Source organism: Onychostruthus taczanowskii, unplaced genomic scaffold (assembly GCF_017590055.1).
Source record: "Onychostruthus taczanowskii isolate IOZ18803 unplaced genomic scaffold, ASM1759005v1 scaffold44, whole genome shotgun sequence".
In the NCBI taxonomy this organism is placed as follows: domain Eukaryota; kingdom Metazoa; phylum Chordata; class Aves; order Passeriformes; family Passeridae; genus Onychostruthus; species Onychostruthus taczanowskii.
The window spans coordinates 797647-825250 of record NW_024501903.1 but is presented as its reverse complement, the minus strand read 5'-3'; the positions used below and the strand labels follow the sequence as shown (position 1 = coordinate 825250).

At 47.3% G+C, this 27604-nt stretch overlaps 1 protein-coding gene across 3 annotated transcripts; it reads left to right on the top strand.

Annotated features, from left to right (window-relative positions):
- Positions 1-13559: 13559 nt before the first annotated feature.
- MFAP5 (microfibril associated protein 5) lies at positions 13560-25853 on the top strand. Of its 3 annotated transcripts, XM_041414125.1 has the most exons (10): positions 13657-13677; positions 13797-13938; positions 14327-14389; positions 17066-17113; positions 17983-18009; positions 20247-20282; positions 21059-21094; positions 21812-21899; positions 22745-22818; positions 23406-25853. In XM_041414125.1, the coding sequence occupies exons 1-10, from the start codon at positions 13672-13674 to the stop codon at positions 23522-23524; spliced, it is 639 nt and encodes a 212-aa protein (XP_041270059.1). In that variant the 5' UTR covers positions 13657-13671; the 3' UTR covers positions 23525-25853. The 3 variants fall into 3 exon arrangements, with proteins under 3 accessions (XP_041270058.1, XP_041270057.1, XP_041270059.1); XM_041414123.1 differs by having other exon boundaries at positions 13569-13938; XM_041414124.1 differs by lacking the exon at positions 20247-20282 and having other exon boundaries at positions 13560-13938.
- Positions 25854-27604: the final 1751 nt, after the last annotated feature.

Genomic DNA, 27604 nt, shown 5'->3' with positions numbered 1-27604 from the left:
ACCGCCGAGCCTGAGGGGACCCGCGGGGCGCCCACCCCCACCCCCTCCGGCACCGGGCCTGGGAAGGAGGGCGCGGGGCGACGAAGGCTCCGGGGAGACGCGCCCCTTCCTCCCCGCCGGCGGCGCGGTCCTAGAGGGAAGCGAGCGACGCGACGCGACGCTCTGCTCGTCCCCCCCACCACCACCCCGCCTTCCCCCCTCCTCGGTGTCCCTCCTCCCCGCGGCTGAGGCGAGGAGGCCGCGGCTGTTCCCTGCACCGAGCCCCCCGCCCGCCGCCGCCTCCCGCGCTCGCTCCCGCCGCCTCACAGCGAAGCGGCGGCGGTGCCGTAACGGCCGGGCCGGGCTTGGCACGCGCGGGGCGGGCGCGGGGGAGCGCGAGCGCGGCGGCGCCGGGATGCCTCGGACCGGACCGAGCCGAGCCGGACTGGACGGGGCCAAACCGGCTCGGCCCGAACCGGATCGGACCGAACTGAACTGAGCTCGTGAGCGGCGGCACCACCGCTGAGGTAGCTGAGGCCACTCCTGTCTAACGGCTGAGGCCTCCCACAGAATGGGACAGGTTGGAAGGGACCACAGTGATCATCTGGTCCAATCTGCCTGCTCGAGCGGGCCATCCCAGAGCGCGTGGCACAGGATTGCGTCCAGACAGTTCTCAAATATCTCCACTGAGATACTTCTCAAATATCTCTGGTGAGGGAGACGCCACAACCTTTCTGAGCAATCTGTTCCAGTGCTTGGTACCTGCACAGCAAAGAAGTTCTCATATTCAGGTGGAACTTCCAGAGCATCAGTTTCTGCCCATTGCCTCATGACCTAGCGTTGGCACCATCAAGCAGAGCCCTCCATGCCCTTGGAATCCCCCCTTTAATTGCGTATAGACGTTGCTTAGGTTCCCCCCCTCTTCTCAAGGCTGAACAGGCCCCACTCTCTCAGCCTTTCCTTGCAAGAGAGCTGCTCTAGTCCCCCCATCATCCTCTTTCCCTCCCCAGCCTGCTCCAGGAGCTTCAAGTCTCTCCTTACTGAGGACTCCAGACTGGACGCTGCACTCCCAATACAGCCTCACTAAGGCCAAGTAGAGGGGCAGGATCAGATCCCATGGCCTGCTGACAAAGCTCTTCCTCATGCTCTTCCTCACACCCACTCCTGCCCCAGACTGGGCTTCGGTCCAGCTCCTGCTGCCCTGGCAGACCCCAGCCCAGGTCCTGCCATGCCCAGCCGGATTCTCCTGCAGCCCCACCTTCCACCCTTGGCTGCCCGTCCAGGGTACAGACACCAGGCCACTGGCACAGGTGACCGGCCCCAGCACAGCCCAGGCAGCCGTGCTGTCTGGCAGTGCACCAAAACACAGAACACTTGTTGTGCTTGTCGCTGCTGCTGTTGGCATGTGGTGTGCAAAGCCAGAACCCTTGTATTTTGTGTGACAGAACCACAGAACCAATTTGGTTGGAAAAGACCTCTGAGATCACCAAATCCAACCTATGACCGAACACCACCATGGCAATAGACGATGGCACTGAGTGCCACATCCAGTCTTTCCTTAAACACCTCCAGGAGCAATGACTCCACCACCTCCCTGGGAAGATCTTTCCAATATCTAATCACACTTTCAGTGAAGAAATTCTTCCTAATGTCCAACCTAAACCTCCCCTGGCACAGCTTAAGCCTATGTCCTCTCAACTTATGTCCTGTGACATGTCCCCCATGCCACACATCAAACAGCATCATGTGCCTGACATGCCCAGCCTGTAGCCAGGCCTGCACCATCCCTTGCTGCTGTCACGTCTCTAAAATAATAACTGCTGGCAGCAAACAAATCTGACACATCCCCTTTATCAACCGACACACCTTCTTGATCAGTTTCTGTGGCACACCTACTCGGTTTCCTCAGTACCACACCTTTTTCATTCACTATATTGTGTCAGCTGTATATTTCACATTTTCCTCTGTGAATTTCTCCCAACTTTCAGAACCTCTAGACCCCAACACACACACTGCGCACCAGGGGAACAATACGTGTGATCCTCAATAACCTGTGTTGCACTTCCAGCTTTGCAAATATGGGGTTCAGCCATTGGTCATTCCCAAACCATCCTACCACAAATGTTCCCATTCAACCTGCTTTCTTCTACCTCTTCAGCATGTGGCAGTTCTCTCCTACCCATCTTAATTCTCTCACCTGAACGCCAGTTTGTTCATTTTGTTCTACAAACATCAGGGTACTACTTCCCAAATCTCACATATTATTCAGGCAGCTCTTCTGAAAACTATTTGCTTAATGAGTATGAGGCAAGTCTACCTCACAGATGAGGCCAAAATCCCTATTTAGCAGACATCATCCAGTGCTCTCCTGTCTGCTTGGGTTGTTTGCCAAGACTTCTGGCTTTTCACAGCTGCAAGCCAGAGACCACTTCCAAATTCAGGTTCCCCTCCTTCTGACTCTGTACAACAGTATTAGGAAAAAGATACTATCACCCACTTCAAAGCCAACTTGAAAGCACAACCTGAGAGCAGAAGGCAACCGTAGGCAAGTACCAGCAGGGTAAACCAGTAATAGATAATAGATATAGATAAAGAACACCAAAATGCTAGATAGCATTTTTGTTGTTTTGACAGTACTTTTTTGACTACTTTCTTTGACAGAATTACTGCACTCTAAGCCTTCTAGAACAGAGTTCCCATGTGCATGAAGTTCGCACGTTCAAAAGTTGTAATTTCAGGCTGTGAGGTGCACAGGGTTTGTTTACACAGAGAATTTGCTAACAAAGAGCTACTGTGGTATTACTGCTCTGCTGAAGATTGTGCAACAACTGCACATTGCCAGCATGCACACGTATTTCAGAGTAAGAGTTGCATGCTGGTTTTAAGACAGCATAAAGCAAAGAGGAAAGGAAAATGTCTGCATTAGGATTTATATAACTACAGTGACACAGTAATAGCAGAATTATTTTTTTAATATTTCAATAAGCAGCCAAGTGGTAAGGCAGGTGCCTCTGCTGCTCAAACACGGTTAGCAGTTTGTGGAAAGAGGAGAATTGCACAGCTGGGGAATTCAGGAATGTAGATTTTTGGCCATATAAATGCATGTTTAGTTATAAGACATCTGAGAGGAAGTCATTCTACAAGTACAGGAAAAATACTCGTCATGGTAACAGTAAGATATTTGATCTCAACCCATTTGGGATACTTCAGCTGGGTCTTACAATTATCAGCAATAATTTATTCTGCCAACTACCACTTACCTCCATAGCGCTCTCTCATGCAAAAATGTAGCCCTGTACCTTTTTATTACTGTTTGTTGAGCTGCTGGAATTGTAGTATGTTAAGCTTTGTCACAGGTTGGATACCCTATATCTTTAGAACAATTTCCCATCATCTATAAAATTAAGTGTGTTTGGAATGAGTCATGAGAGTCTTTTGCCCTTTCTTGGAGAGGTAGAACAGAAGAAAGGGTCCATTTATTACTTAGGATGTGCCAACTTAGGATGTGCCTACTGCTGCAGAAGCTTTTGAGTTCTTTTTTTTATAAAGAGTTGTCACTGCAACTGAGTTGCACATAGATGTTATAGTTCCCAAGAATTAGGCAAGACCTTTTGTTTTGGTTTTGGTTTTTTTGTTGTTTTTTTTTTTTGTTTGGTTGGTTTTTCTTTGTTTGTTTGTTTGTTTGTTTGTTTGCTTTTTTGCCAGTGAAGGCAAGGTCTCTCCTGTTATCCATAAATCTATTCTCAGGACAAAATTCTTACTATTTTATTGTGCAAGAACGATATTGGACAGTGCCCTCAGTGTCAGTGGTCCAGAATACCAAGCTTCACCCTTTAGGGAACAATTATAATTGTAGCATCAACAAGGAATGGATGCCTCTGAACACTAACAAATCCTGGCACCTTTCTTTTGAGATTTTTCCCATGCACTCTGTAATGCATAATGTAAGGACTGGTCCAAAGCCTTAATGTATGCAAAATCTGATTTCACGGTTGATTCCATGAAACATCTTTTGTCACTGAGTTCACTACAACTGCAAACCAGCTGTTTAGTCCTGAAGCCAAAGCCTGCAGGATATTATCCCATTATTCACATTGTAAAGTTTCATATACTGTCTCTGGTTGGGTGTGTGACCTTGTGATGCAGCAATGATGGAAAGTCCAGCCTGCAAATGTTGCTAAGCCTAATTATTTATACTCATTTTCTCATGTGCTGACTGTGTGCTCCCCTGTGTCTTCAGTAGCTACTCATTTGGTCAGCTAAGTCTCAAGCGATGTTTCTGCTTCCCACTTGGATGACTGAATGATAAAAAAAAATATATTTATAAGGCAAGGTATAGGCCTGTGTTCACACATGAATGCTTGGGTTCACATATGAACACAGATGCTCCAGTGAAGGGAAACAACTTCTGGCCTGTGTTTCAACAGGAAAATGGCCGTTATCATTCTTGTTTCATACCATGTAAAATGAGGACTATGCCAAATGGTGCAAAATTATCTTTAATTTCATACAATCCCAGCTTCTCATTGGTTCTGCTGTTACACTAATTGATGTTCTGAGTTAACTACTGTAAGATAGCAGAAAATGGAGAAACGATTGCGAACACAAAGGACTCCCAGCTAAGGGGGTCTGCAGAAAGTTCCAGGTTTCACTGACTCAGTCCCACACCATGCCCTCCAGAATGTGACACCCCAGCTTGCAGGTGGGTCTGTCGCCCGTGTGCCTGACTCCAAGTGGTTCATCACACCGAACCCACCCATGTCTCTGCATAAACACAGTCCATTGCCCTACACACACGGCCTTCCCATACCAGAGGCGGCCCTGCTCCCCACGTACAGCTCCATGCCCTGCTGCCCGTGGCACCGAGTGCCGAGCTCTCCTCTGCTCCCGCGTTCGAGTGGGCACCAGCCCGGTGGGGACTGCCCGCAGCTGCTACAGGCACGGACACACCGAGCGGCAGCAGAGGGCTCGGGGTGGGAGGCTGCGGCTCCAGCGCGGGAGGGTCCAGCCCCAGGCTCGGCCCCGCTGCCCACCCGCGCCCGAGCGCGCATCCGCATCCTCCTTGCCCGTGGGCGGGCGGGGCGCTGCTGGCAGCGGTGCCGGCGCTGGTGGCGGCGGTGCCGAGGAGCCCAGCCCTGCCCGTGGCAGCCGGCGGCGGCGCGAGGTCTCTGCCGCCGGGCTGGCTGCCAGCGCCGCCGTCCCGCCAGCGGCGGCGCGGGCCGGGCTCGGGAGTGCCCCGGGGCGGGGGAGCGGCGTGGGGGCAGAGGGGCTGGGGCAGCGCGGGTGATGCTGCCCGGTAGCGGCGTTCGGGGACCTCTGAACCTCTGCTGGGATGGAGGGGCGGCCGGTGCCCAACGCACTGGCAAGGGGAGGGCGCGACTGCCCATTTCCTATGCCAGGCAGTGGGAAGGGAGCCAGCAAGCTACTGCGGGGGGAAATAATTATTTTGCTGTAAATACTAGGACAAAATAACAGTGGCGTCCGCATGTGGAATAGAAGGAATGGGAACCCCCTTCTTCCCAGCATTTGAGACGAGTCTCAGGTTCAGGGTACAATCGTGACACAAGAAAAGGGCTTGCAGGGGCATTGAAAGACCTTTCCTGACAGACAGCAACCGTTTGGGGACATAAGGGAGGAGTGCATGCATCTCATTGAATAGGTAACTTTGGAGAAGGTCAGAGGCTTCTGTTATCCTTATTCTGGGCACAGTTTGAGGACTGAGAGACACAAAGAAGCCCAGGCGGGCATAGTTGCACACAGAAACAAAGGGAAGGATGAATAGCAGCTGGTAAGTTTCAAAGACTGGTATATAAACCAGCAGCTCCCAGTTCCACAAGACAGGAGTGCATTTCTCCCAACTGATTTGCAGTTCTGCTTCAGGGAAATAGAGAATGGTACTGAGACGCTGGACGGAAGGATTAATGCGCTTTCGATGGAAACACTCGTTTGAAAGGAAAACACTTTGTCTGTATCTCTCTTCTCCCAGTCCATGTCATCTGCCTGGCCCCTTCTCCAGCTGTTTTTCCCAGTCTGCATTTTTCCTTTGCCATCTTGAGAAAGTTCCTGCCTGCCTGCCTTTGTTTCCTGCTCCTTTACCTCTTTTTAACTCCTGTTTTGCCCTTTTCTGTCTCCTTCTCCATTGTCTTTTGATGAATGCTGTTGCAGTGATGACTTTGGATTTCAGTGCCTGTTGGGAAGGATCTGATGCAACCACAGGATGGCTGTATCTCGCAGGCACTTTGCTGCATTGAGTCTGATAAACATCTGCCCTCTGAGCTAAAGAGCTTCAGGCAGCAGGTTAAATGTCCTCGAGTTTATCCCAGTCGTGTTAGTGTTTTCCTCTTGTGTCCGGCAGTTCTGTCAGCGGAGCTCATGAGAGCTGGCAATTTGGGGGGTTTTTCTCTCACTCGTGGGGAGCGGTTTCTTCATTTTTCTTCATCCAACTGGTGCCCTCTCTCACAGCTAGCAAGGGCGCTTACACACCTCGCTCCGCTTGCCTGCCTTGAGCCGATGGAGCTGATTAGGGGCGGGCGCCTGCATCTCCAATTCTGGTCTCCCCTCTCAGGGTCCGGCGCCATGATGGGAGCAGTGCTCAGGAGGATCCCTGCGGTGCCAGGGGACCCTTCCCCTTCCCTTTTCCTGCGACAGGTGCTGAGGGAGGAGGGGCACAGAGGTGCCTCGCAGGGAGGCCAAAACTAGGTCAGTGTAGCTGGAAACCGCAGCTGGTGCGCTGCGATGGGGGGCGGAGAGCCAGCTGTAGCCAGAGGGGGATGAGTGGATGGCGGGAGGGGGAAGGGCCTCCCCGCGAAGTTGTAGGGCGGGACAGCTTTCTCCGGGCTGCTCGCATGGCTGCCGGCACCCCCGCCCCGCTCCCCATCCTCCCCAGCCCCGCGCTCCCGGTTCCCGCCGCCGGGCGCCCGCCGAGCCCCTTCCCTTCCCAGCGCTGCGCCTGCGAGGGGGCAGGGGAGAGGGAGAGGAAGGGAGGGGTGAAGGTAGTGCTGGAAACGGAGAGATGGAGGAAAAATCTGGGCAATGAATGAGGAACAGATGGAGAAATGGATATTAAAAAAAAAAAAAAAAAAAAGAAAAAGAAGAAAGAGAGAGAAGAGAAGCGTGAAAGGCAACAAACAATGACAACTCATGTTTCAGCAGCACTTGCAATTGGTTCACTTGTGAGGAGGTCATCTGCATTCCTCACAGTGCCCAGGCAAAAGGACGAATCACCCTTGCCAAAATCCACAGGGCAATGAAGCCGCTGCAGCCAGACGCTGCAAGCTCCATCACCAGCAGCTTCGGCCGCACAGATGTACCTCGCTACTGCCCAGAGGTCATCCTGTTACCACCCTTCGGAGTGCAATGAAAGCCCATTTCAGTGCAGTTTGCAGCACGCTTTGTTTGACCTTTTGAGTGTTTCTACATCAACACTGCCTCCTCTGTTACAGCTCCAAAGAAATCCAGATTGACAGAGTTGTGTCCTTTTGTCGTTGCTGTACAACCAAAGCCTTATTTTCTCTAGCTCCGACTTTCTCTCCTCCTCCCTTTCCTTGTGTCGTTTCCATTTTCCCCGCCCGTCTCCCCTGCTGCCCAGTGCCAGCCTTGCCCCCACTGCCTGGTGCCTCCATCATTCCTGGGCTCACCAATCTGATCGGAGCCGTGCTGCCTGCAGAAACGCACGCTCTCCCAGCCATGCCCTCCCCCCAATCCTCGTTTTCCAATCCCCCCTTCCTCTCTCCTCATCAACCCCGTTACATCCCTCCTAGCCTGACGCTGGCAGCGAGTCTCCTCCCTCCTTCCCTCCCTCTCTCCTTCCCTTCCTTCCTCATCCCTCCCCCTCCTCTCCCTGCAGTGCTTCCCAGCCCTCGCTGCAGTGCAATCCATCACTCCCAGCAAGGTCCTCACACCAGGGGAGGGGGAAGCCTGGCTCCCTGTGAGGCAAGGGTGGGTGGGCAGGGAGTGCAACTATCTCCTCCTTTGCTAGGCAGTGAGAAAAGCTCGCAGAATACAGACCCTTCTGGAATTGAGACCTCCCATCTGCTTCCAGCTATTTTATTTATTCCTTTACTTATTTAGTCTCTTTGTTTTCAAAGAAAAATATGTTTCTGCCAACATTCCAGTGAGGGCGACTGAAAGGAAACCAAGGAGACAGAGAGAACGCCAGAGTCAGAAAAGCTTGTTCAGATAGAAGAACCGGGAGACAGCACTGGGGGGGGGGAGAGAAAAAGAAGAAAAAGGAGAGACAGAGAGAAGAGAGAAAAGAAAGAAAGAAAGAAAGAAAGAAAGAAAAGAGGCATATACAGAATCAGAGGAAGAAATGCAGAAATAGGGGGGAGAAATATTAGATGCAGGAAAAAAAAACATAACAAATAAAACCCAAGAATGAAATTGGAGAGAAACCTGAGATGGCAGACATGGCAAGAAAACTCAAGGAATAAACAATAAATAGCCAGAGGAACCTTGCTGAAGAGGTTAGAATGATATGATTAAATAACATTTATATTTTAAGAAACAAACCCAATGAGCTTTGATTTGAAAGCAAATATTCTACACAGCTGCATGCAAACAAAATTCAATATTTTTGTTTTATTCTAAGAAAAATAACATAATGGGTAAATAGTTGAAGGGTTTTTTTCATAAAAGGATGAGTATCAGTGCAGTTGCATTAATGGACAGAGTCAAGAAATTATTAGAATAGTGCCAAAGTAGATTTTTCAGCTACCAGCGTTGCCCTTTTACAGGCATGTTGTGAAGGTACTGTTGATGTTGATTTATACAATGGTCTACATTTGTTGCTGTTCTCATCTCTTTAAAGCTAAGGTGAGCTAAAAAAATGCAGGCCTTTTACATGTACACATTTCACATCAGGACAGATTTTCATTAACATTGCTTGCCTTGACATCAGTCTGCCATTGAATAGAATAGTGACTACACCTGGGGAAGGTCACAGGAAAATTCAGGTGACCTGGTTGAAGTCAGCAGTACCTACAGGAAACATGATGATTTATATCAATGTGGTTGCAGTAATGCCCAGAATCTTTGGGCAGATTCCTGTAATGTCAACTGTAGCATAAAACATAAATGAATATTTAAGTCAGACTTTACAGTCCCTGTGAAGTTATAGGAAATGGAGGGATGCAAACCTGAAACCGGTGCTTCCTAATTTCCCCACAATGTAAACCCTCATCAGTCTGTTGGCTGACATATAACATCATTTGCATTTCTTCTACTCAGTACAGCTTGTTCTTCTCTCTTAAATCCTTTCAGAAGCAGGGTGAGTGCTGTCAATGCTGACACAGAGAAGGACTTCAACAAGACAAGGACTTCAAGTTTGAATATTTTGGATGTGGCCAGTTTTAAAAAAGGCTTTGACAACAGATCTTTCATAAACATTACAGAATTTAAAGCAAATGGCTTTTAAAGTTGACAGCTTTGCCCCCTTCACCAATGATGTTTAAAAGCTTACAGGGTATGCTATTTTAAAATACAGTTAATATAGTTTTCCTGGCTTTGGACTGTTAGGGTAGACAAAACCACTAAAATCTGTTCCACCATGCAAGACTACTAAATGACAATAAAATGGTACAAGAGGCTGGACTTTAAGTAAGACAAATACTGCATTGTTTGGAAAGCTCAGCTGTGACTTGATCTGTGCCAGAGCAGCTCTGTGAACCTGTCTGTGTTGGTGTAAGACACAGCTCTACTTCCCAGCAGTGACTTCTTCAGCCAGCTCTGGTTACTGCTCCAGGGCACGATTGCTGTGCTGCAACAGGAGGATTAATCCTGCTGGCTTTGTTCCAAGGTTTGTGATGTCCAGAGATGGGAGATGGGAGATGGAAGAAGGGGAGGGAGAATCCATCATGTCCTTGATGGTGTTTTACTTGTGTCTGCAGCGTCATCTGTATATAAAATTGCACCAGTTGAATTAAATATGGTGTTTCTATGTGCACCAGAGTCTGTATGGACACACATAACTGAGCCTGCAGGAGAGATTTATATGTTTGTTAAGCTTAAAGTGTTATGCATCCCCCGAGAGAACAGTTTTGGAAAAATTTCCCTGAGAAAAGCCGTATTTGAGCTCAGCTGCTTGGAGAAAGGAGACGGTGGAGGAACAGGTGAAACGGCCAGAAATAATCGACCCTGAGACAGTACAAAGGATCAGAAATGAAGGAACTTTGTGATAGTAAGACCTACAGAAAGAGCAGAGAAGGAAACCCCAAAGCACAACCAGTGAAGAAGGAAGGCCCTGGCAACTCACCATAACCACCTTGGCCACGAGAAGCCTGAAGCACAGGGCCAAATCAACCAACCAAAGAGCAAAGAGCTCACTGATTTCCGCTTCTTGTGCTCAGTTCTTCACAATGCTGAATGGATTTGAAGGAGCTCAGCCAGTATTAATTAGAGTTTCATGGACTATCTTAGTATATTTTGTGACTGCAAGACTGCCTCCCCTCTAAGCACTGTCTTGTTGATTTGGAAATAAAGGGGTGAAGAATTCCTTACTTTTGTAGATGGGACAACAGAAAACATGACTATGAGTAAAATAGAGACAAATTTTGTGCCTAGGCTCCTGTACTTGGCAGTGTTCACTCTTCTGCAATGTGATGAAGATGTGAAGCTCCCAAAAATGGGAATAGATGGATCTGGCCTTTAACTCATGTCCCTTCCCTCTGATGACCTCAGCAACACCGGTGGAGCAACTGCAGGATGGTGTCAGACCTCAGGTATTAAAGGAGCCCATCAGCAGTGGGGTCCCAAAAAAATTTCAGCCCCAATTCATGACTACTAGAGCTGCATTATTGACATGATGCATTCACAGATCTCACAGCAGTTCATTAATTTCTTATCACTTGGATGTAACTTAATGCCCTGTTACCATGAGGATACGTGAAGGCCAGGGAAACAAAGAGGAGAGGTAAAAGTCTCCAAGACCTTTGCAAATAGCATGCCCCAGGACCACTTAAGCTGTCTGTTCAGATACAATAGTCTACAGGGTGAAATGCACCAGGACATTTTCATTTCCAGGAAGGCTGATTTTGTATCTCATCCAAAATATGCTACCATTACTACAGCATCCCAGATAAACATAATGGGATCAGTACCAACTGGAAAGGAAGATAAGTTTTTGCTGAATCACTGTCACTGCATCTGATCTTAGGTAAACACCTATAGGCCCTGGGTCAGCCCTTGAGGGAATATATGTATGGAAGTGTTTCCTCTGTGAGTCACCCACGCCATTTACTGTGGCAAACGGTTCTTTTTTGAACAGTTCTTCCCCCCACGCTGTGGCACTGATACCTTTTAAACCTTAAAAAAGAAGAAAGAGTGCTTTTGCTTTACCTTGAGTCACCAGCTGTAGATGTCCCCCAAGGTACCCTGTTGTGGAGGACAGCAGCATGCAAAGCAGAAAACAGCAACGTGAGTGAGGGGGCAACGTGCAGAAGTATGTGAAGTATTCATCTCTCCCAGCCATGAAGGGCATTCAGCAATCTTTGTCAATGTCATGATTATTTTATATCACAAAAAAAACCAAGTTGAACAGTTGCTAATCCAGTAGGCAGAAAAACAGGAGAGAGCTAAGAGGAGATGCTTCATACCAGATGAAGGCCTGCAGAAGGGGTGCCACATCTCTTGGAGGATGCGCTTGGACTGCGAGAGAAAAAAGGGACGTTCGCCTGCCGGCGTGCTGCGGCTCCCTCCGGCGTCCACCGCGAGCAAGAGCAGCAGGACACCTCCAGCGATTTCTCTGCGGCTTGTCTGGTATGTAGAATACCGAACAGCTTCCCAGCCAGCAGTTCCATCACCAGCAGCATCGCCCCATCCGCACCAAGCTCTCCAAATGGAGAGGTTCTGCCAGCACAAGGGATCTACCCGCAGCAAGCAGATGAGGGAGAATGTCTTCCAGTTTGAGAGAAAAATCTAAAGCTTAAAAGCAATCAGCAGAAAACTCACCCAGTACTGGCTGTGGATCCTGTGCTCTGTGGGAGATGGTGGTATGTCAACACATTGGTAGACGAAAACATTTGGAATCAATGAAAATTTCTAAATAAATGTGTTGAAAACTTACCAGGCCTTCAGGATGTTTTAGTTAGCCTCTTAAGCAGGAACAGCTCAAATGACAACACAGAGGCACAGAGAAAAACAAAAGCCAAACCAAGGTGTGTGGAAAATTGTCCAAACATACTGCTATGTGGACTTCCAATAAAAGCCAAGGATCTGAGAAGATTCCTCAAACTGTTGCGTGGGTATAACTTCCATCACATCCTTCTGTTTGTTTAATGACCTCTTGAGCATTTCCAATGGACTCAGTTTTAGCCAGTCCCTGAAAGTGGGAATGGTGGTGTCTTGCTCCAGTGAAACAGAGGAATGGTGGTTGGGTTCAGAGGGCTGCCCTGGTGAGCAGGGAAATGCTTAGCTTTCCCCAGCCCCTCTGCACCTCTTCTGGTATTGTCCACCACTCGTGCATCCCCCAGGAGTCTTGGGAGGACCACAAATAAGAAGGAACAGTCGTTTTCCTCTTGAGCTCTGCCAAAAACAATGTTCAACCACTCTCAGGTAAGAAGTGGTGGCTTCAGCTGTGTCATGTGTGGGCAACGTGGGTCTCACGTGGCAGGGAGGACATAGTGAGCATTTCCTTAGTAACTGTGTATAAGGCATTGTAGGATTTTCTTTTCAGTTTGCAATTAGTTGAGAACAAATGGGGTTACCAAGATACCAGGATGAGCCTTAGGGGACACTTTTCCTTACCAGGTTTCTGTCTTTCATTGCTGTATGAAGTAGGGAGTTGGGATCATTTCCTAGCCTTCTCCTTGGCTCCGGGTCTGAGATTGTGTCTTGAAGTTCATCCAGTGCCTCCTCAAACCCAGCAGAGTTCTTACAGAAGCAGTAAAGTGACAAGAAGGCAGTGAAAGCAACAGGAGGACGTTGGATCCGGGGGCTGTTGGAGGAAGAGTTAGGGGAGGGTGGCTATTCCAGTGGGAGTTGTGGGGCTTGCACCTCCGTCAGTCATAAAACGCACTGTGCTTGGAGGCACAGGGGAGCCAAGAGGATGGCAGTGAAGGTCAGGATTGGTCATCTTCCTTCTCAGTTTGTGTCTCTCTCATTTTCCTACTTTTTAATATTTTTCCGCTTCTTTTTTTTTTTTTTTTTTTTTTTTTTTTTTTTTCCTGCCTTTCTCAGGCCAGCACGGCAGCGGCGCTGCAGGACGGGCCCCGTGGCCGGTACCTGTTCCCATTCCTTGTACTCCCTGCCCGCCACCAGCCTGGTCCAGTGGGAAGGCCAGTCTCTCCATCCCGCCGGGAAGCGCCAGCGGGGCAGCGGGGTGCTGTGACCGCTGTCGCTGCCCGCCCATATCCTCCCATCTCCCATCCTCCTGACGGCCCCGGCCCCGCAGGGCGGAGAGCCGCGGGCAGCGCCCGGCCGCGTCCTGCGGGAGAACGGGATGCGGGCCCCGCAGTGTCCCTGTGCCACAGGCAGCCAGGGAAACGGGGAGGAGGAACGGAGCGCTGGGGTGGGGAGTGGCGGCAGCTGAGACGGGAAACGTGGCTAGAAATAGCGGCCTGAGGAGAAGCCGGGCTGCATAGAAGGGCAGGACGAAACGGGACACCAGTGTGCAACGCAGCCCCAAGAATCCATCCCTGGTGCTGGGCCATCCTGGGGGAATGGGAGGAGCCCTTTCGGAGGACAATAAACTCTGGAATGAGGGTGTGGGCTGCTGCTCCTCGCTCCCCCCCTCATTCCACATGCATGATGATACCATATCCCTCCATCTCGCTGGCTTCTTGGGGTTTTTTTCTTTTTTTTTTTTTTTTCTCTTTTCCCAGAAATTGTATTTTGAAGACAACCAAAAGGAGAACGTGTTCTGGGTGTGGCTGCATGTGATTTACCCAATAGCCAAAGTGGGGGGGCGCCGAAGGGGAAAAACAGAGCGTCTGCTGCTGAAGGGAGTGGAAGCTGAGGGCTGCAGTAAGTGATGGGGACCCTGTCTTTTTGCAGTGCTCCTCGAAATAACTGAAAAGTAGAAGAGAATGGAGGGAGAGAACGTGGGGAAAACTTTTCGTTGCATGCTGAGGGGGTGTGGTGCAGGGTTTAGCCATCTAAATGGGAAAAGAGATGGGGACTGGGGAAAGGAGGTGTAAAAGAGGAACAAAGCAGGTGGTGTTATAAGTTCAGTCCAGAATGTTTCAGAAATACCTGGAAAACTGGCCACATGAGGAGGGAGACAGGAGGGAGGCTGGGAAGACCAAATGGTCTTGAGAGGAAAATGGGTACAACAAGCAAAGTTTCTGAGGTGCAGGGGAGGGTATACCGGTTCCTGCCTTAGCTTTCCTCTGTTCTCTCCTCCACTCCACAGGGATGAAGACCTCTGGAACCTGTATACTGTTTTGTGTCTTAACACTCTTCTTGTCCCCAGCCGGTGAGTCCTTATGCCCAGGGGAAAGATTTCTTCCCCATCTGGGCCCCGTGGAGTTTCCTACACAGAATAATGTGCAACGATCTAAGGACAAAGACAAAGATGTGTAGAGGGGTAGTGAAGGGGGAAGGACTGAACAGGAAAGGCAAGGTGGAGATAGGATTGTAAGGAGAAAATTAGGAACTGGAAACAGTTTCCCATCTGTGACACTCTCCAATAAGTACTGGGAGTCACAAGAGACAGAGGTCCACAGCTTCTACTGCAGGTATGTTACTGTAAGCAAAACATCCAGATCAAGCTGAGAAGGAGGGTTAGGTGTGCTTTGTGCTTACTGCTGTACCACCTGTGAATGCATGATCTGCAGGGCATTTCCCAGAGCTCTGCAAAATTTGTTCTGTCACAGTTGTGACACGTTTGCTGTCACTAGCAGTTCCCGCTGGAATGACATCATTCCAAGCCACTCATCTGCTGGGAGGTTTTGTAGTATTTGTACAGCTGTTTTGAGAAACCTCACCTCTGTAGTTCAGACAATTTTCTGCTTTTGGTCATGGTGGTTGTTGTTATTCTGTTTTGTGTCTCCATTACTTTGTTTGCTTGGAAATTCTTTGGCAAAAATTCCGATCAAATTTGTTTTTAAAAAAAAAAAAAAGCCCAACAACAACAAAAAAGACTAAAACAAGAGGGCAGCATCAGACATTATAGTCAGAAGACTCAGACAGATGTGAAAGATTAATTTCAGTGAATGGACAAAGCTTTGTCCAGGAAAGACTGTATGTATCACTTTCAAACTAGGTTATTCCAATACCCTCCTTGATCATCCCCTCATGCTGAAACCTGATTCTGTTCCAAATAGCACTTTTTCCTTTAAAGATGCACAATAAACAATGTCATGTTTATGACTGTGAAGCAGGGAGGTGAGGCATCCAAGACATGATCTTATAGCTGGACTACAATTTGAAAGAGGAAAAAAAAAGGCTGTGGGTTTTATTTTGCATGAAGGAAGCCTGAAAGGAATATTTCTTATATTTGAGTATTTTGCTTGAGCGCTTATCTTTGGGTTTGTTTGTTTTAACTTGGAAAATAACAGGAATCACCAGCTGGTGTCTCATTGTTTCTTTTGATTTTGGGTAAGATACTGATTTGGTGAGTTCAGGTTGCAGTTCTAGATCTTAAGGATGAATTTACTGCAGCTTAGACAAGGAAGTAGAGTTGTTTATAAGGCTAATTTATTGGGTACCATAGTAATCATAAATTGAAGTGATTGAAGGTGGGATAAGAAAATCACCCTTTTTGTGTCCTCGCCTCATATGCAGAGATTTCACTTCACTTCTGTCCTTTTGTTTTAGAATTGGACTGGTTTTCTATTCAACCCCTAGGGGAAAAGAAGATTCGTAATAGCTGACTTTTCAAAGTTAGAAAAGGGGGAGGAGCCACCCTGTCTTTTCTACCCATCTCTTCAAATCCAGCACTGCTGGCTTCTGCAATGGTTTCAGGATTTTCATCCTTCCTTTTGCATCAGTAACAAATGAGAAGTGCTCAACACCATTTTCTTCCCTACTTGTTACAATTAAGAGATTAGCCAGAACAGGGGAAGTTTTGGGCTGTATTAAATTGTGTACTTAAGTTATTATGCATGTCTGGCTCTCCCTGGGTTAATCGCCAGCAGCTGGCAGCTGGGTGGGGAAGAGAATATCAGGGTCCAGCAACTCCTGTAATGCTGTAGAGCAAGATTATGTAGGGGTCCCAAGAGACCCTCTGCGGCCTGCAAGTAACTGCCCTTGGAATGTGGAAGAACTATGACAAAAACTCCAGACCTGATCGTTTTTACCCACACAGTGCTCCCACTAAGAGCAGAAAGCTGCAGGATGAGGTCGCAGGACGTAGCGGGATGTACTGATTGTTGGGCTGGTCCTGCACACATCCCTGCAGTGCCCCAGATCACTGGCTTTTTCCTGCCAACTCCTTCCTTCATCCCACCCCACTGTTATGCAGACATTTCCCTCGTCTGTGGCTAGCAGGAAATATTTTCCTATTCCTGGCTGCTGTAAGGAAGCTGCTCTGTCACCCTTTATATTTAAACAAACAAACAGTCTAGCCCAGCTTCAATTCCTTCCATGTAGCATGCACAGCCAAACCTTCATCATTCCCCTTCTCCAGTTCACCCAGAGGCTGAGAAGGGAAAGATTCTTTGCTCTGTGCTCCATACCCAGGCTGGATGATTTACCTAAGGAGTTACAAAACCTGCGGTCTGCTTTTTACTGTACCAATGACTCAATCCGTGCCCCCAGGCAAATAATTTCCATGACTCAGTTTCCTCTTTAATAAAATAGAGATAGGGATTTTGCTCAGCCTCCAGAGCAGGGAGGCTACATGGATTTTTTTTTTCCAAAATGCATCAAAAGAGGTTTCAGAAGGGCAAAGTCTGGAGGTATTTACTAACTTGTCCCTGTGCCTAGCCATTGCCCCTGGTGGAAGCATCAGGGATAGGATCAGGACCCGCTGTATCCACGAGCCTTTAAACAGCAAATGCAGACAGCAGTGGAGGCTGAGGCTGAGTAGAGAGCATTTCTTCCTTCAACAGAGGGCAGTGGTGTCTCCTGGATAAACATTAAGATTTCACAAAGCCTGCAGACTATAAAAATCTGTCTTTCGTCACGCCCCTCTCTTCTTCTCTTGCAGACTGGTTTCCATGGATGGTCAATGGGCAAGAACTGGAAAGTGCAACTGGTAAGTATTACAGGCATGTTAATGTGCTGAAGATTGCTCATGTGACCCAGCTGTCCTGTGGAGTTACAGCCTGTTTATTAGAAAATACTGTTCTGTGTTTCTTTGCCTCTGACATTGTGAGCTTACCTTTCAGTGAAGATTAAACAAGCTCTCTAAGACAACCTGCTAAGTGTTACATGCTCTTTACAAATAAATCTCTAGTGCAGGGGTCCTGAACACTTAGCTGAAGGGTACAAAGTTATGTTCACAGTCAAGGGTTGTAGGAGGTCCACAAAAGCTGGTACGTCTTCAACCACGAGATGCTTGGGGAACTCTACTGTTGCTCAGAAAAATCCTAAAGGAAATTGTGCACAAATGGCATTGTGCTAGAGTAGTGAGCCCGTTGGGAAAGGATAGTGACTGGCTGTGTTGGGGGTGAATTAATTTATCCCTCTGGACCTTAATCCATTTTTGCCACATGACAAAAATGAATGTAAGACAAAATGAATGTACATTTACTTCATGCTTCAGCACCAAAAAGGACCACAAGGGCCTGCCTTTTCTTCAAACCTTAAGTCCCAGGCTAAGCCTGCAGACATCTCCCAGCTATGATCCTATGATATGCAATATCTGCAGTTTCCCAGAAAACTATTCAGCTATGAGGGTTGATAAAACGTGCACAAAGAAATCCAGTCCCAGGCCAGCCACCAGGAAGAGGAGTGGATACGGGTGGGTTGAGGGTACTGTGTTTGATTTTGTGTTTGCTGGGTTGGATCCCACTGTCTCATGAGCCTATGGTGGCAGGAGAGGTAATTCAAGCTGGCTCTGGCTGGCTGTGTAAGGGACGATAAAGTAAAGAAAAGCTTTTTCAAGGACATTCTCTTTTCCAGGTGGAGTTACCCCTGACAGCAGCTCTGGTAAGCTCCAATCTCTTGGCATCTTCATGCTTCTTTTTCCCTTTTCACCACTGCTGCCTACACAGTCGCAGAAATTACCCATTATGCCCAGAAACTCCTCGTCCCACTTCTGATATGCAGCAATGTTCTTCCAGCACTTATGGTTGTCTGGGAGTCCTTTTTGTGCTCCACCCAGGGAGATGAATTTAGGGTGACTTAATGGTCTATTCTCCAAGGAAATACTAATCTCACTTCATGTAAGAAGGCTCCCTGAAGATGTTTCCATTGCAGGAAGCCATGAATTTAAAGCTCACACATCCTTGGCTTCCAGAGAAGGTGGCAGGAACAAACAGACTAAATGATGAGGGTGAGAAATTGGACAGGTTCAAACTGGGACACAGGCTGTGTGTGTGTCTGCTGACTGGTAGCAGATGTGCTTCAGTTCCCAGGAGACAGAGGTGCCAAAAATCCCCTGAAAGTAGTAGAGCAAATCCTGAGCATTGTTGGAGCGAGGAAGTGGAAATTCTGTTATTTCGGTACTGTCTGCCCCACCGTGCCTGCAGCTGTGTCACAGGGGGGCAGCAAAATGTCTGTGAAGGGAAGGGTAGATGGAGGACTTGGAAGATGAGCACTTAGAGCACACTGTACATGTCCTTAGAGAGCGGAGATGGCCCCAGGAGAAGGACACAGAGCTGATGGAAGTGTAGGCAATTCCAACAATGGGCAATGGAAGAAAAGAGAGGCTCAAGAAGGAGCCTCCCCACTTTTTCCAACCCCACTCTGAGTTCAAATCTGTCACCACTGGCCTTGGGAATGGTTTGTCTCTCTGCTGGAGCAGTCTCCCAAACACATCCCTCTGAGCGTGGTAAAGACCAGGCAGGACAGGGAGAGGGAGAACACATGTGGTCGATGCTATGGGTCAGAGAGAGGCAGCTATGCATGGCTATTTTTGGGGAGTGTGCTCTGAGTGTATGGGAACTCATCTGGGAGCGATGTCTTGTTCTCTAGAACACCAGCTCCACAGTTTGTCCTCTGCCCTGCCTCTGCTCATCAGCTGGCTGCAATATTTGTTGTGGGTCAGACTGCCATGAGACTGAGTTGAGGCGAGCTGGAAACATAATTAGGATAATTGAAAACTGCAGATGAGTCGAGGGGCCAGGTAGGAATATAATTGAGATAGTAAAAGACTGCATATTTTAGTTAAGATCTTAAATAAGTTAAAGAGTTAAGTTATAAATGTGGCTAGCAAGAATCATGTACTCTAGTTAAAGTGTGGCAAAGATACCCAGAAGTAAAGCTAGGAGTGACAGGGGATAGATAGAGTATTGTAGAAGGGCAGAAACCATAAAAATAACTGTCCTCTGAGAATAATCAAACAAGAGAGGCTTGGACAGTGACCAGCAGGTCAAAAAGTCCTGCCATCTGGATACAGGTGAAGAGTTCACCATGAGGAAGTTGCCTTTCTTCCTCCCATATGCTCACTCCCTTATTTCAAAATCCCACTGACCCAATTAAGAGGATACAATTGCCCAGCCATAATAGATATTCAGCTAATTATAATATGAGACAGGGAAGTAATGATTATGTATTAGGCATCCATAGAAACCACGTGAATATATAAACCTTTCTTAGATAAACAGGGAGCAGGAGTCTGTGACTCCTCCTCGCACATACCTTTAGAAATTATTCCACATGTAATAAATACCCTTCTTTTCAACTTCAATTAGTAGAAGAGTCGTTTTTCTGCGCTTCAAGACAACACTGGAAGAGGAAAGTGGAAGCATAATATTGTATCTACAAGATCTTCATGGTTGGGATGGGAGGTGAAAGCTGTGTTCAGCGTATGAGGCCTGACAATCTGTAGGAAGGTAGAGAGCACTTAGTGTCCAGACCAAACTGGTGGTGACTGACCTACATCTAAAGGTTAAAAGACTAAAAGTGAAGTCTTTACAGCAAACTGGGGCTTCAAAATGCTTACTATTGAGGAATCAAGAAAAACTCTTCCCAAAGGATGTGCCATTGGGACCCATCTTCGCTCTTGCAGCATCCTGTCAGCTCTAGCACACCCAGCATATTTGCAGGGAAAGCCTGCAGGTACTCTGGCAAATCAGAAAATAAAAACAGCACAATCAGCATTGCCTATGAACCAGATGTGAGATGTCTACTAGTCAGGACTGGTAAACCATCAGCAGAACACTGGCAGGAGGGAAGAGACTGTAAGCTCAAATTAAGATCTTCCAGTACATCTCTTTTTCCAGGTGCAGCTGCCACACCACCTGTGCTTCTTCCTCCTGGTGAGTTTATTCTCAGTTTGCAGCCACATGTTGTGGACACTCCTTCCCTCTCCTCACACAGCCCCTTACATACCTGGAATCCTGCCTTCTCTGAGTGCCCCTAAGCCCCACACTCAAACGATTCATTCTCTTTAACACACATGTTTTGTCTGTGCTTCTGGCTAACACTGTGGCACCTGAGCAGAAGCAGAAGTCCTCTGTAATTGTTCTTAAGAACTTGCACCTGGCAGTCAGTTTTCTGAATTCCTTTCCAGTTTTTTACTGGGTAAATTATAAAATGTACTGGTTTGCTGTGGTACAGATTACTTTATCAGGGGGAGTAACAAACCAACCTCTTTTTGACCCCTTGTCATGGACATTAAAGAACAAGTGGTGTTGGGATGCTGTTTCTTAAAGGTGTGTGTCACTGTTCCTTATGAAGGGCAGTCACAAAGTCCTTCACCTCTTGACTCGATAAAGGGTAATTACAGCAGCTAAATAAATTTACCTGACCTTTTAAGTCAGAATGTCCTTAGAGTGTAATTTTGAACAGTGGTGGTAATGCTTTATGGGAAAGCTTAGGCAAATTTTTAGCATTGTTGACTGCATAGCTGGCACTAGACTCACGTTGGGTTTGTACCTTATGGTTTCATGTCAGTAACAATGAAATCTTTTTCCACATTAGAAATTACAATGGAAGGCTCTTGAAAGAGTTTTCTAGATATTTGTTTTGATTAAGCTGATTTCTAGGAAGGAATCATGGTAACTAACTTACTTTGCTACCCTCTGTCTTCCAGTTCAGTCTGACAGCGAAACGACAACGGCTTCATCAGGTGTGTTTTAAGTTTGCTGCCTGCACCCTCTCCCAGACCCACTTTCACCCACCCTATTAGCTCTCCAGAGAGGTTCTGGCTGGGCACAGAGCTCTGTCACCTGGAAAATTGCTTTAAATTGTTCCTTGAGTTAGAAGTACCGGAGAGTGATGGTAGTGGAAGCTGAAGTCTTCTCCTGGATGGCATACCTGGGAAGGGAGGAGCTGGCAGATCAGCAGACCAGATACAATGGATCAATATTGTGTCAGTGTCAGTGGCCAAGACCTGGCATTTCAGAACAACGTGCAAGAAAATCCATTGTAGTTAGTTACAGGGTTGATCAGAAAAGAAAGGAACTAGATTTGTGCCCTGAAATATGATAATTGCACATCTGTTAGAAACTCATGTCTTAAATATGCAACTAAAATTTACATTTTGTTTATATGTGTCTGTCCCCTTTACAACATGTGCCTTCTGTATTCTGGGTGTCCAGTGGGCTTGGTTTGAGTTTTAACTTTCCCTTCTTTTGTCTTGCAAAGCAAGGGGATCAGAAATAGCTGCACTATTTTCCTCTTCTCTAGACCAGCCCCATCTCTCACATGAGAGTGACAATAGAGGCTGGGGTCCTTCCCTAGAAGCCTGGAGGACTGTACCTAGTGATTAGATTATATCTGTGCCTGAATGAGTGCACCTGGCCATGGTGCTGGGTTGCACCTCCTTGTCTGTGTGTGTTCTCAGACTGCCGTGAGGAAAAGTTCCCTTGCACGCGCCTCTACTCTGTTCACAAGCCAGTAAAGCAGTGTATCAGCTACCTCTGTGTTACAAGGTAAGAAACCAGCAGTCCCTAAGAAAGGCACTAGAAACTGCCCAGAAATGGTGTGTCCGGTTCAGCAATTGTTCCCTTTGAAGACTAGAGGTTTTCTCTGGGAACCTATTGGTGAGATGAATCCTATCCCCAGAGTGTCCTTTTAGGGTAATTATTTAAAACAGCACAATGGCTTCAGTCTGTGCAGCACTAAGGAGCTGTAATGTGCCCATAGTTAAGATATTTGGTCATTTATAGGGCCATGAAAATGATCAGAGGTATGGAGCACCTCTCCTACAGACAGGCTGAAAGAGCTGGGATTATTCAGCTTGGAGAAGAGAAGGCTTCAGAGAGACCTTATTGCAGCCTGCAGTACCTAAAGGGGGCTTATTAAACAGAGGGAGAACAACGTTTTACATGGGCAAATAGCAATAAGACAAGGGGGAATGGTTTTAAACTGAAAGAAGAGAGATTTAGGTTTGTTGTCAGGAAGAAATTCTTTACTCAGAGGTTGGGGATGCACTGGTACAGATTGCCCAGGGAAGTTGTCAATGCTCCATCTTTAGGAGTGTTCAAGTCAAAGTCCTTGAACAACCTGATCCAGTGGGTGACATCCCTGCCCAAGGAAGTGAGTTTGGAACTAGGTGATCTTCAAGGTCCCTTCCAACCCAAGCCTTTCTATGATTCTAAGATTTCATGAAGTCTTTGCAAAGATTCCTTTGCTATTGAGCAGCCTTATTCTTGGCAAAGAAATCATAAAAAATTAGGATTTGCTGACTAGTGAATATACATATTTATTCCCTGTTCCCCTTTTTTGTTTCTTTGTGTCCCTGTGCTCTCTGCTGCTGATCCCGGTGATCCCGCAGTGTGCGTCGCATGTACGTAATAAACAAGGAGGTGTGCACTCGCATTGTCTGCAAGGAGAACGAGGTCATGCAAGGTGAGTGCTATCACAGGCCAGCCTAGAAGGATAGCTGCAGCCATCTGATAGAGTCTCCAGGCCAACTAGTTGGCTTAGACCCTGATCCACATGCAGTAGCCTCCCTGGACTTTGAAAGAGCTTTGATGCAATGCAGTCTTGGACATAATACACATGCCATGATAAAAAAAAACTGGGAAGTAGATACTGTGCTATTAAAAAATATGATAGCTCTCTATTCCTCGATCTTGATCATGGTCTAGTAGTCCCAGACACACCCTTACTCAAAGTTGTACTCCTTTGAGGTTAAAGAGTAAATATCACTATTTCTGTTCATTAATAGAAGCAGGATCCAGTCGAGATTTTTTATGCATGCTTTGTTGCAGCAAATACAAGTGGTTTTAATATGCAATGTACATGCATAAAGCCAGAAGGAAATTCATAAAAGCCTAAGGACTTGCTTTGCTTGCCTCATGTACATAAGGATTGAGCAGTTTCAACAGTTTCTGTAGATGCAGTGAAGGATGTACCTCTAACTATTCTGCTGGTGAAGGATTTGAAGGAACCTTTGATTATCTGTCAACCTGTGTGTGTCCGCTTGTCTTCAGATGAGATCTGTCGCCAGCTGGCTGGGCTTCCTCCTCGACGTCTCCGCCGATCCGGGCAGCCCCTGCCTCTCCCTTGCAGACAGCTCCTGGAGCAGCAGCGCAGGCCTGATGCTCTGTGAGCTACCAACATAGGAGAGAAAAAGGAAGAGAGAGAGGAGAAGTCATCATCCACTACCTACAGTCCAAGACAAGTGCTTCTTGTTTGTGATTCCCCCATTATTTCCTTGCTTCTATGCCTTCTTCTACATCCTGTTGTTCAGGTGCTGCAGGGCACAAAGTACCCTCTCTGCCAATCTGTCATGGTAGCTGTTGCCATCTTTATAATCTGTTACTGAGAATAGGGGACTCTCCCCTCTTTTCTCTCACACTCTGCCTGGCAGGCTGTGAGCTGCTCATTTCCCAGAGGTCCTTATAAATGTGCTGCACCTTCTCTTGCTTTGCCCCTGGAGAGAGCCAGAAATGGGGACAGGATGAAGTCCTCCCCAATGGTACAGATGCCTTAAGCTGCATCTCATCTCACCTTCATGCCCTGGGACTCCTGCCCTAGATTTCTTGCCTGGCATCAGCATGAGCTCGGATGTGGTTGGTCAGCCTGAGCCTCTCTGATTCTCCCAAGCCACCAAGTTTGTTGTGTGATAGCACATTCTCCTCCTTGTGTCTGCTGGCCTCAGGGAAGTGATAGAGCTGGGAGATGAGCTGTCCTGAACCCAAGGCACCCCTCCCTGGGTGGCAACAGATCATTTATAACTACTTCTGGGAAGTTTTTGTTTCAAGCCCATTGCCTCCTTCACACACATCTCCTACCAAAAGGAAAAAATCTGGATTTAGTATGGCATTATATTTTTCTCAAAAAGATTATGTTGGGTCAGAGTGCTGCCTCTTCTCCTCCTCCTCTCCTCTCCCCTGTCCTTGTCCCTCCCTTCCCACTGAAGACATCTCTTGATGCCCATTCCAGGCAAGTTTCAGGGAGCAGTAATTACAGCTGCCTCCACTCCTAAGCCCAAGAAAGCCCATGAAGAACCTGTGTGACCTGACATTACTGAGACCTTGCAATTAATTATCTTGTCTTGGTGTCTTGGTCTGGCTACCTCCACACTCTCCAGTTGCTGTGCCTGCTTTCAATCTCCAGTTGAGTTCCTACCTCCTGACCTGGAAGCTCCTGCACAAAGCAGGAAGGAGTTGCAAATTGGAATCGGATGTGGGAGCAGAATCATTATCTGGGATTGCTGTTTACCTGGGACCTGGGATTTTCCAGCATAATCTCTGACTGTGCTGACCTGCACAGAGCCAAGTGCTGATGGGGAAGGTAAACCTATCTGCAGATATAAGTGCTTATACAGGCCAGCCTGGGCAGAAGAATTCACTGTGGCAGCACTGGATGCCTGGTCTGCTCAAGGACTTTGTTTTCTAGGTATATGGAGAACATTTCCAGGTATATGGGAAGTTTTTGTGATGAGACCAGGTAGGGTGAGTGGGGAAGAGCAGTCTGAATTGTATTAATCACTCCATGTGACTCTTAGTGGCATGATTCTGTGGGGCACCAGAGGATCAGCAAGACCTAGGACCTCTCTGTTATTCCCAAGTAACTAAAAGCCAGTTTGCTAGATTTGGCATTCACTCCCCTCACATTGTCTGCTGAACCCTTCAGTCTTGCAGGAGCACTGCCCTGTTGCACAGAGCCAGGGTCACACAGTATTGGGGACAGTTTGCTGCACAGAGGCAGATGTCTCAGAAAAAGAGCAGAAACAATTAGTGTGGGACCATCTCGCCAGGACCTGCTTTTCTGCTGTATGCAGCAAGAAGATGGTCACACCCTCCCTGTGGGGGAAGACACCCTGTGCAGACAGATTCCACATAAGGTCAAAATTAGCCCTAGATGGGCTAAATCTCTCTATATTTATCCAATGTACAGGAGAAAGAATTCCAAATCATGCAATGACTAGAATTTTGTCCTACATGTAGGAGCACTGCGCTGCTACTCAGAGGATGATGCTCCTCAGAGTACTCTAGGCTCGTGAGACTAGGAATGAAGGAGGGATTTCTTTGTACTGAGAGGGTGCACATTTCTGTGGAGAGGAGGGTATTGAGAGCTTGATCTCAAAGACATTCAAGCCACTAGCCACCACTGGCTTCCATGCCACAGGGATACCTGTGAAAATTGCCTGTGTGGAGGAAGGTAGGATGGAGATGGATCTTGGAAATTGGACTGGGTCAAGTCTGCTCTCTGTATTTAGAGGTGAATATTCATCACTATAGATACATAACTGGGTAACATAGCTACTGTACAACATATAGGAATTTAACTTTCATACAGGTTGGGAAGTGGTTAGAAACCTTTCTGTTTCTTGCTTTCAGCAGGGACAGGAAGAGGTGCTCCTGTCCAGGAGAACACTGTTTTAATACTAAAGTTTATATAATCCATATTAAAAGAAAATTTATTTCCTGTTATTCTTGGCAACTCTCATGTGTTTGGGTTTATTTGTCCCTTGCTGTATTTCCTCCACATTTGTGGGGAGACTTGATTCCATATCAAATCTATCATTTGGAATGTTTTACTCCCTGCTAGCCTAGTCCTCTGCTGTCACCCTCCTCTCACTCATGAATCACAGGTCTTCCTGGGAACTCTTTTTTTTTTTTTTCCTAGAGAAACATAACATTCTCTCCAGCATTTTTTAACCATAGATACCTGTGCTAGATTTTCCTGACAATTGTTAGCTGCTGTATACAGAGATAACTCCTCCCAGCCCATGAAATTTGGGTGGAGGACCATCTTTTTACTGTCCATGAGCCTTGACTTTCTGGTGGAGAATTAACATCTCCAAATAAAATGGCAAGATGACTGAAATAAGAAAAAGCTGTAATAAATATCACATAAGCAGAGAAGAACTTTTTCACTACAACCATTTAACTCAATAATGGGAATATCTGAGAGACCACTTTGAAAATTACACATCTATGTCAAAAGGATTAGGAAAATTTGCTTTTCATTGATTTTCTGACCTTTTCATAGTTTCATCAAGCATTGACTGTACATCATATTTTGGTTGAAAAGGTGAAGCACTCAGACATGGGCGACTCTGAGCAGTATCTTCATGTGCAAGCAGTCAAGTCTGCATTTATATGGTATTTCTAGAACAAAAGTGGCTGTGGGCCAAATTACCCATTAAGCTGCCTCTGAGAGTGCCCCATAGATCTTCAGGACTAAACCACACAATGCAGATTATTGCACAACACTCTCCTCTACTCCCCTTCCTGGCTGAAGCTGTGATGTCCTGCTCTCAGACTGCTGTAGTGGGTACTGCCTCAGCCCCAGTGGCTGGAGACACTGCTCCCTCCTACACAGGCCAGACCCTGCACTGTCTCATAAACTCGGCCTTTGCAGTGCTCCTGCATTGGCACCTTCCCCTGGCCGTGTGAGCCAAGCACAACATATGCCATCAACTGTTTGTAATTCAGCTTGTTCTTCCTTTTCCCTTACACTAGAGTCGGCCCACTCTTCATTGGCGCTTGTCCCACACCTACATGTATCACCTCTGCCACTACAACCCTAATTGCCACGGTATCTGGACATCACTTTCTCTTGCAAGCCAAGGAAGTGGTTTTAAATACGCCTCCAGGTAGGTGAGCTGCTCATGCAGTTGGGCTAGCCACAAAGAAAGCTGACAGAGCTGTTTTTAGAAGCATGATTCTGCATTTGTGGCTGATTTTCACAACATCTCCTGACCTGGAGCAGGAGGTAGATGCCCTGTGGTCACTTCCCACACAATGGCTGCTCCTTCTCCTCCTGCTGTCACAGCTCCCTGATACTGATCTCTGTGACCAGTTTGAAGGCTGCTGGTTAAAGCCAGTGCTCCAATGTCTGCACCCCAGTGAAGCAGTTCCTCACTGCTGGGCACGTGGAGCTAACAAGCATGGCAAGGCTGTTGAAAGCAGCTGGCATGTCCATGTTGGAAGCTTCTGACATGCCAGAAGCTCCTGAAACTTGTTGCCTGAATCCTGTCCACAAGAACCCACAGGGTGAACAGAGTGTTGACATCGGGCATCTCAGCTTGGAAGGATCCCTCAGGGATGTACTGCTGGCTGCTGTGTGGACTGGTCCTTGCCACTCCCACAAAAAGAGCTCCTCTACTAGACAAAGAATAGCTGGGTTGAAACCAGAAGGAATTTTAGCTTTAATTTTTTTTAATTGTTTGGGCATT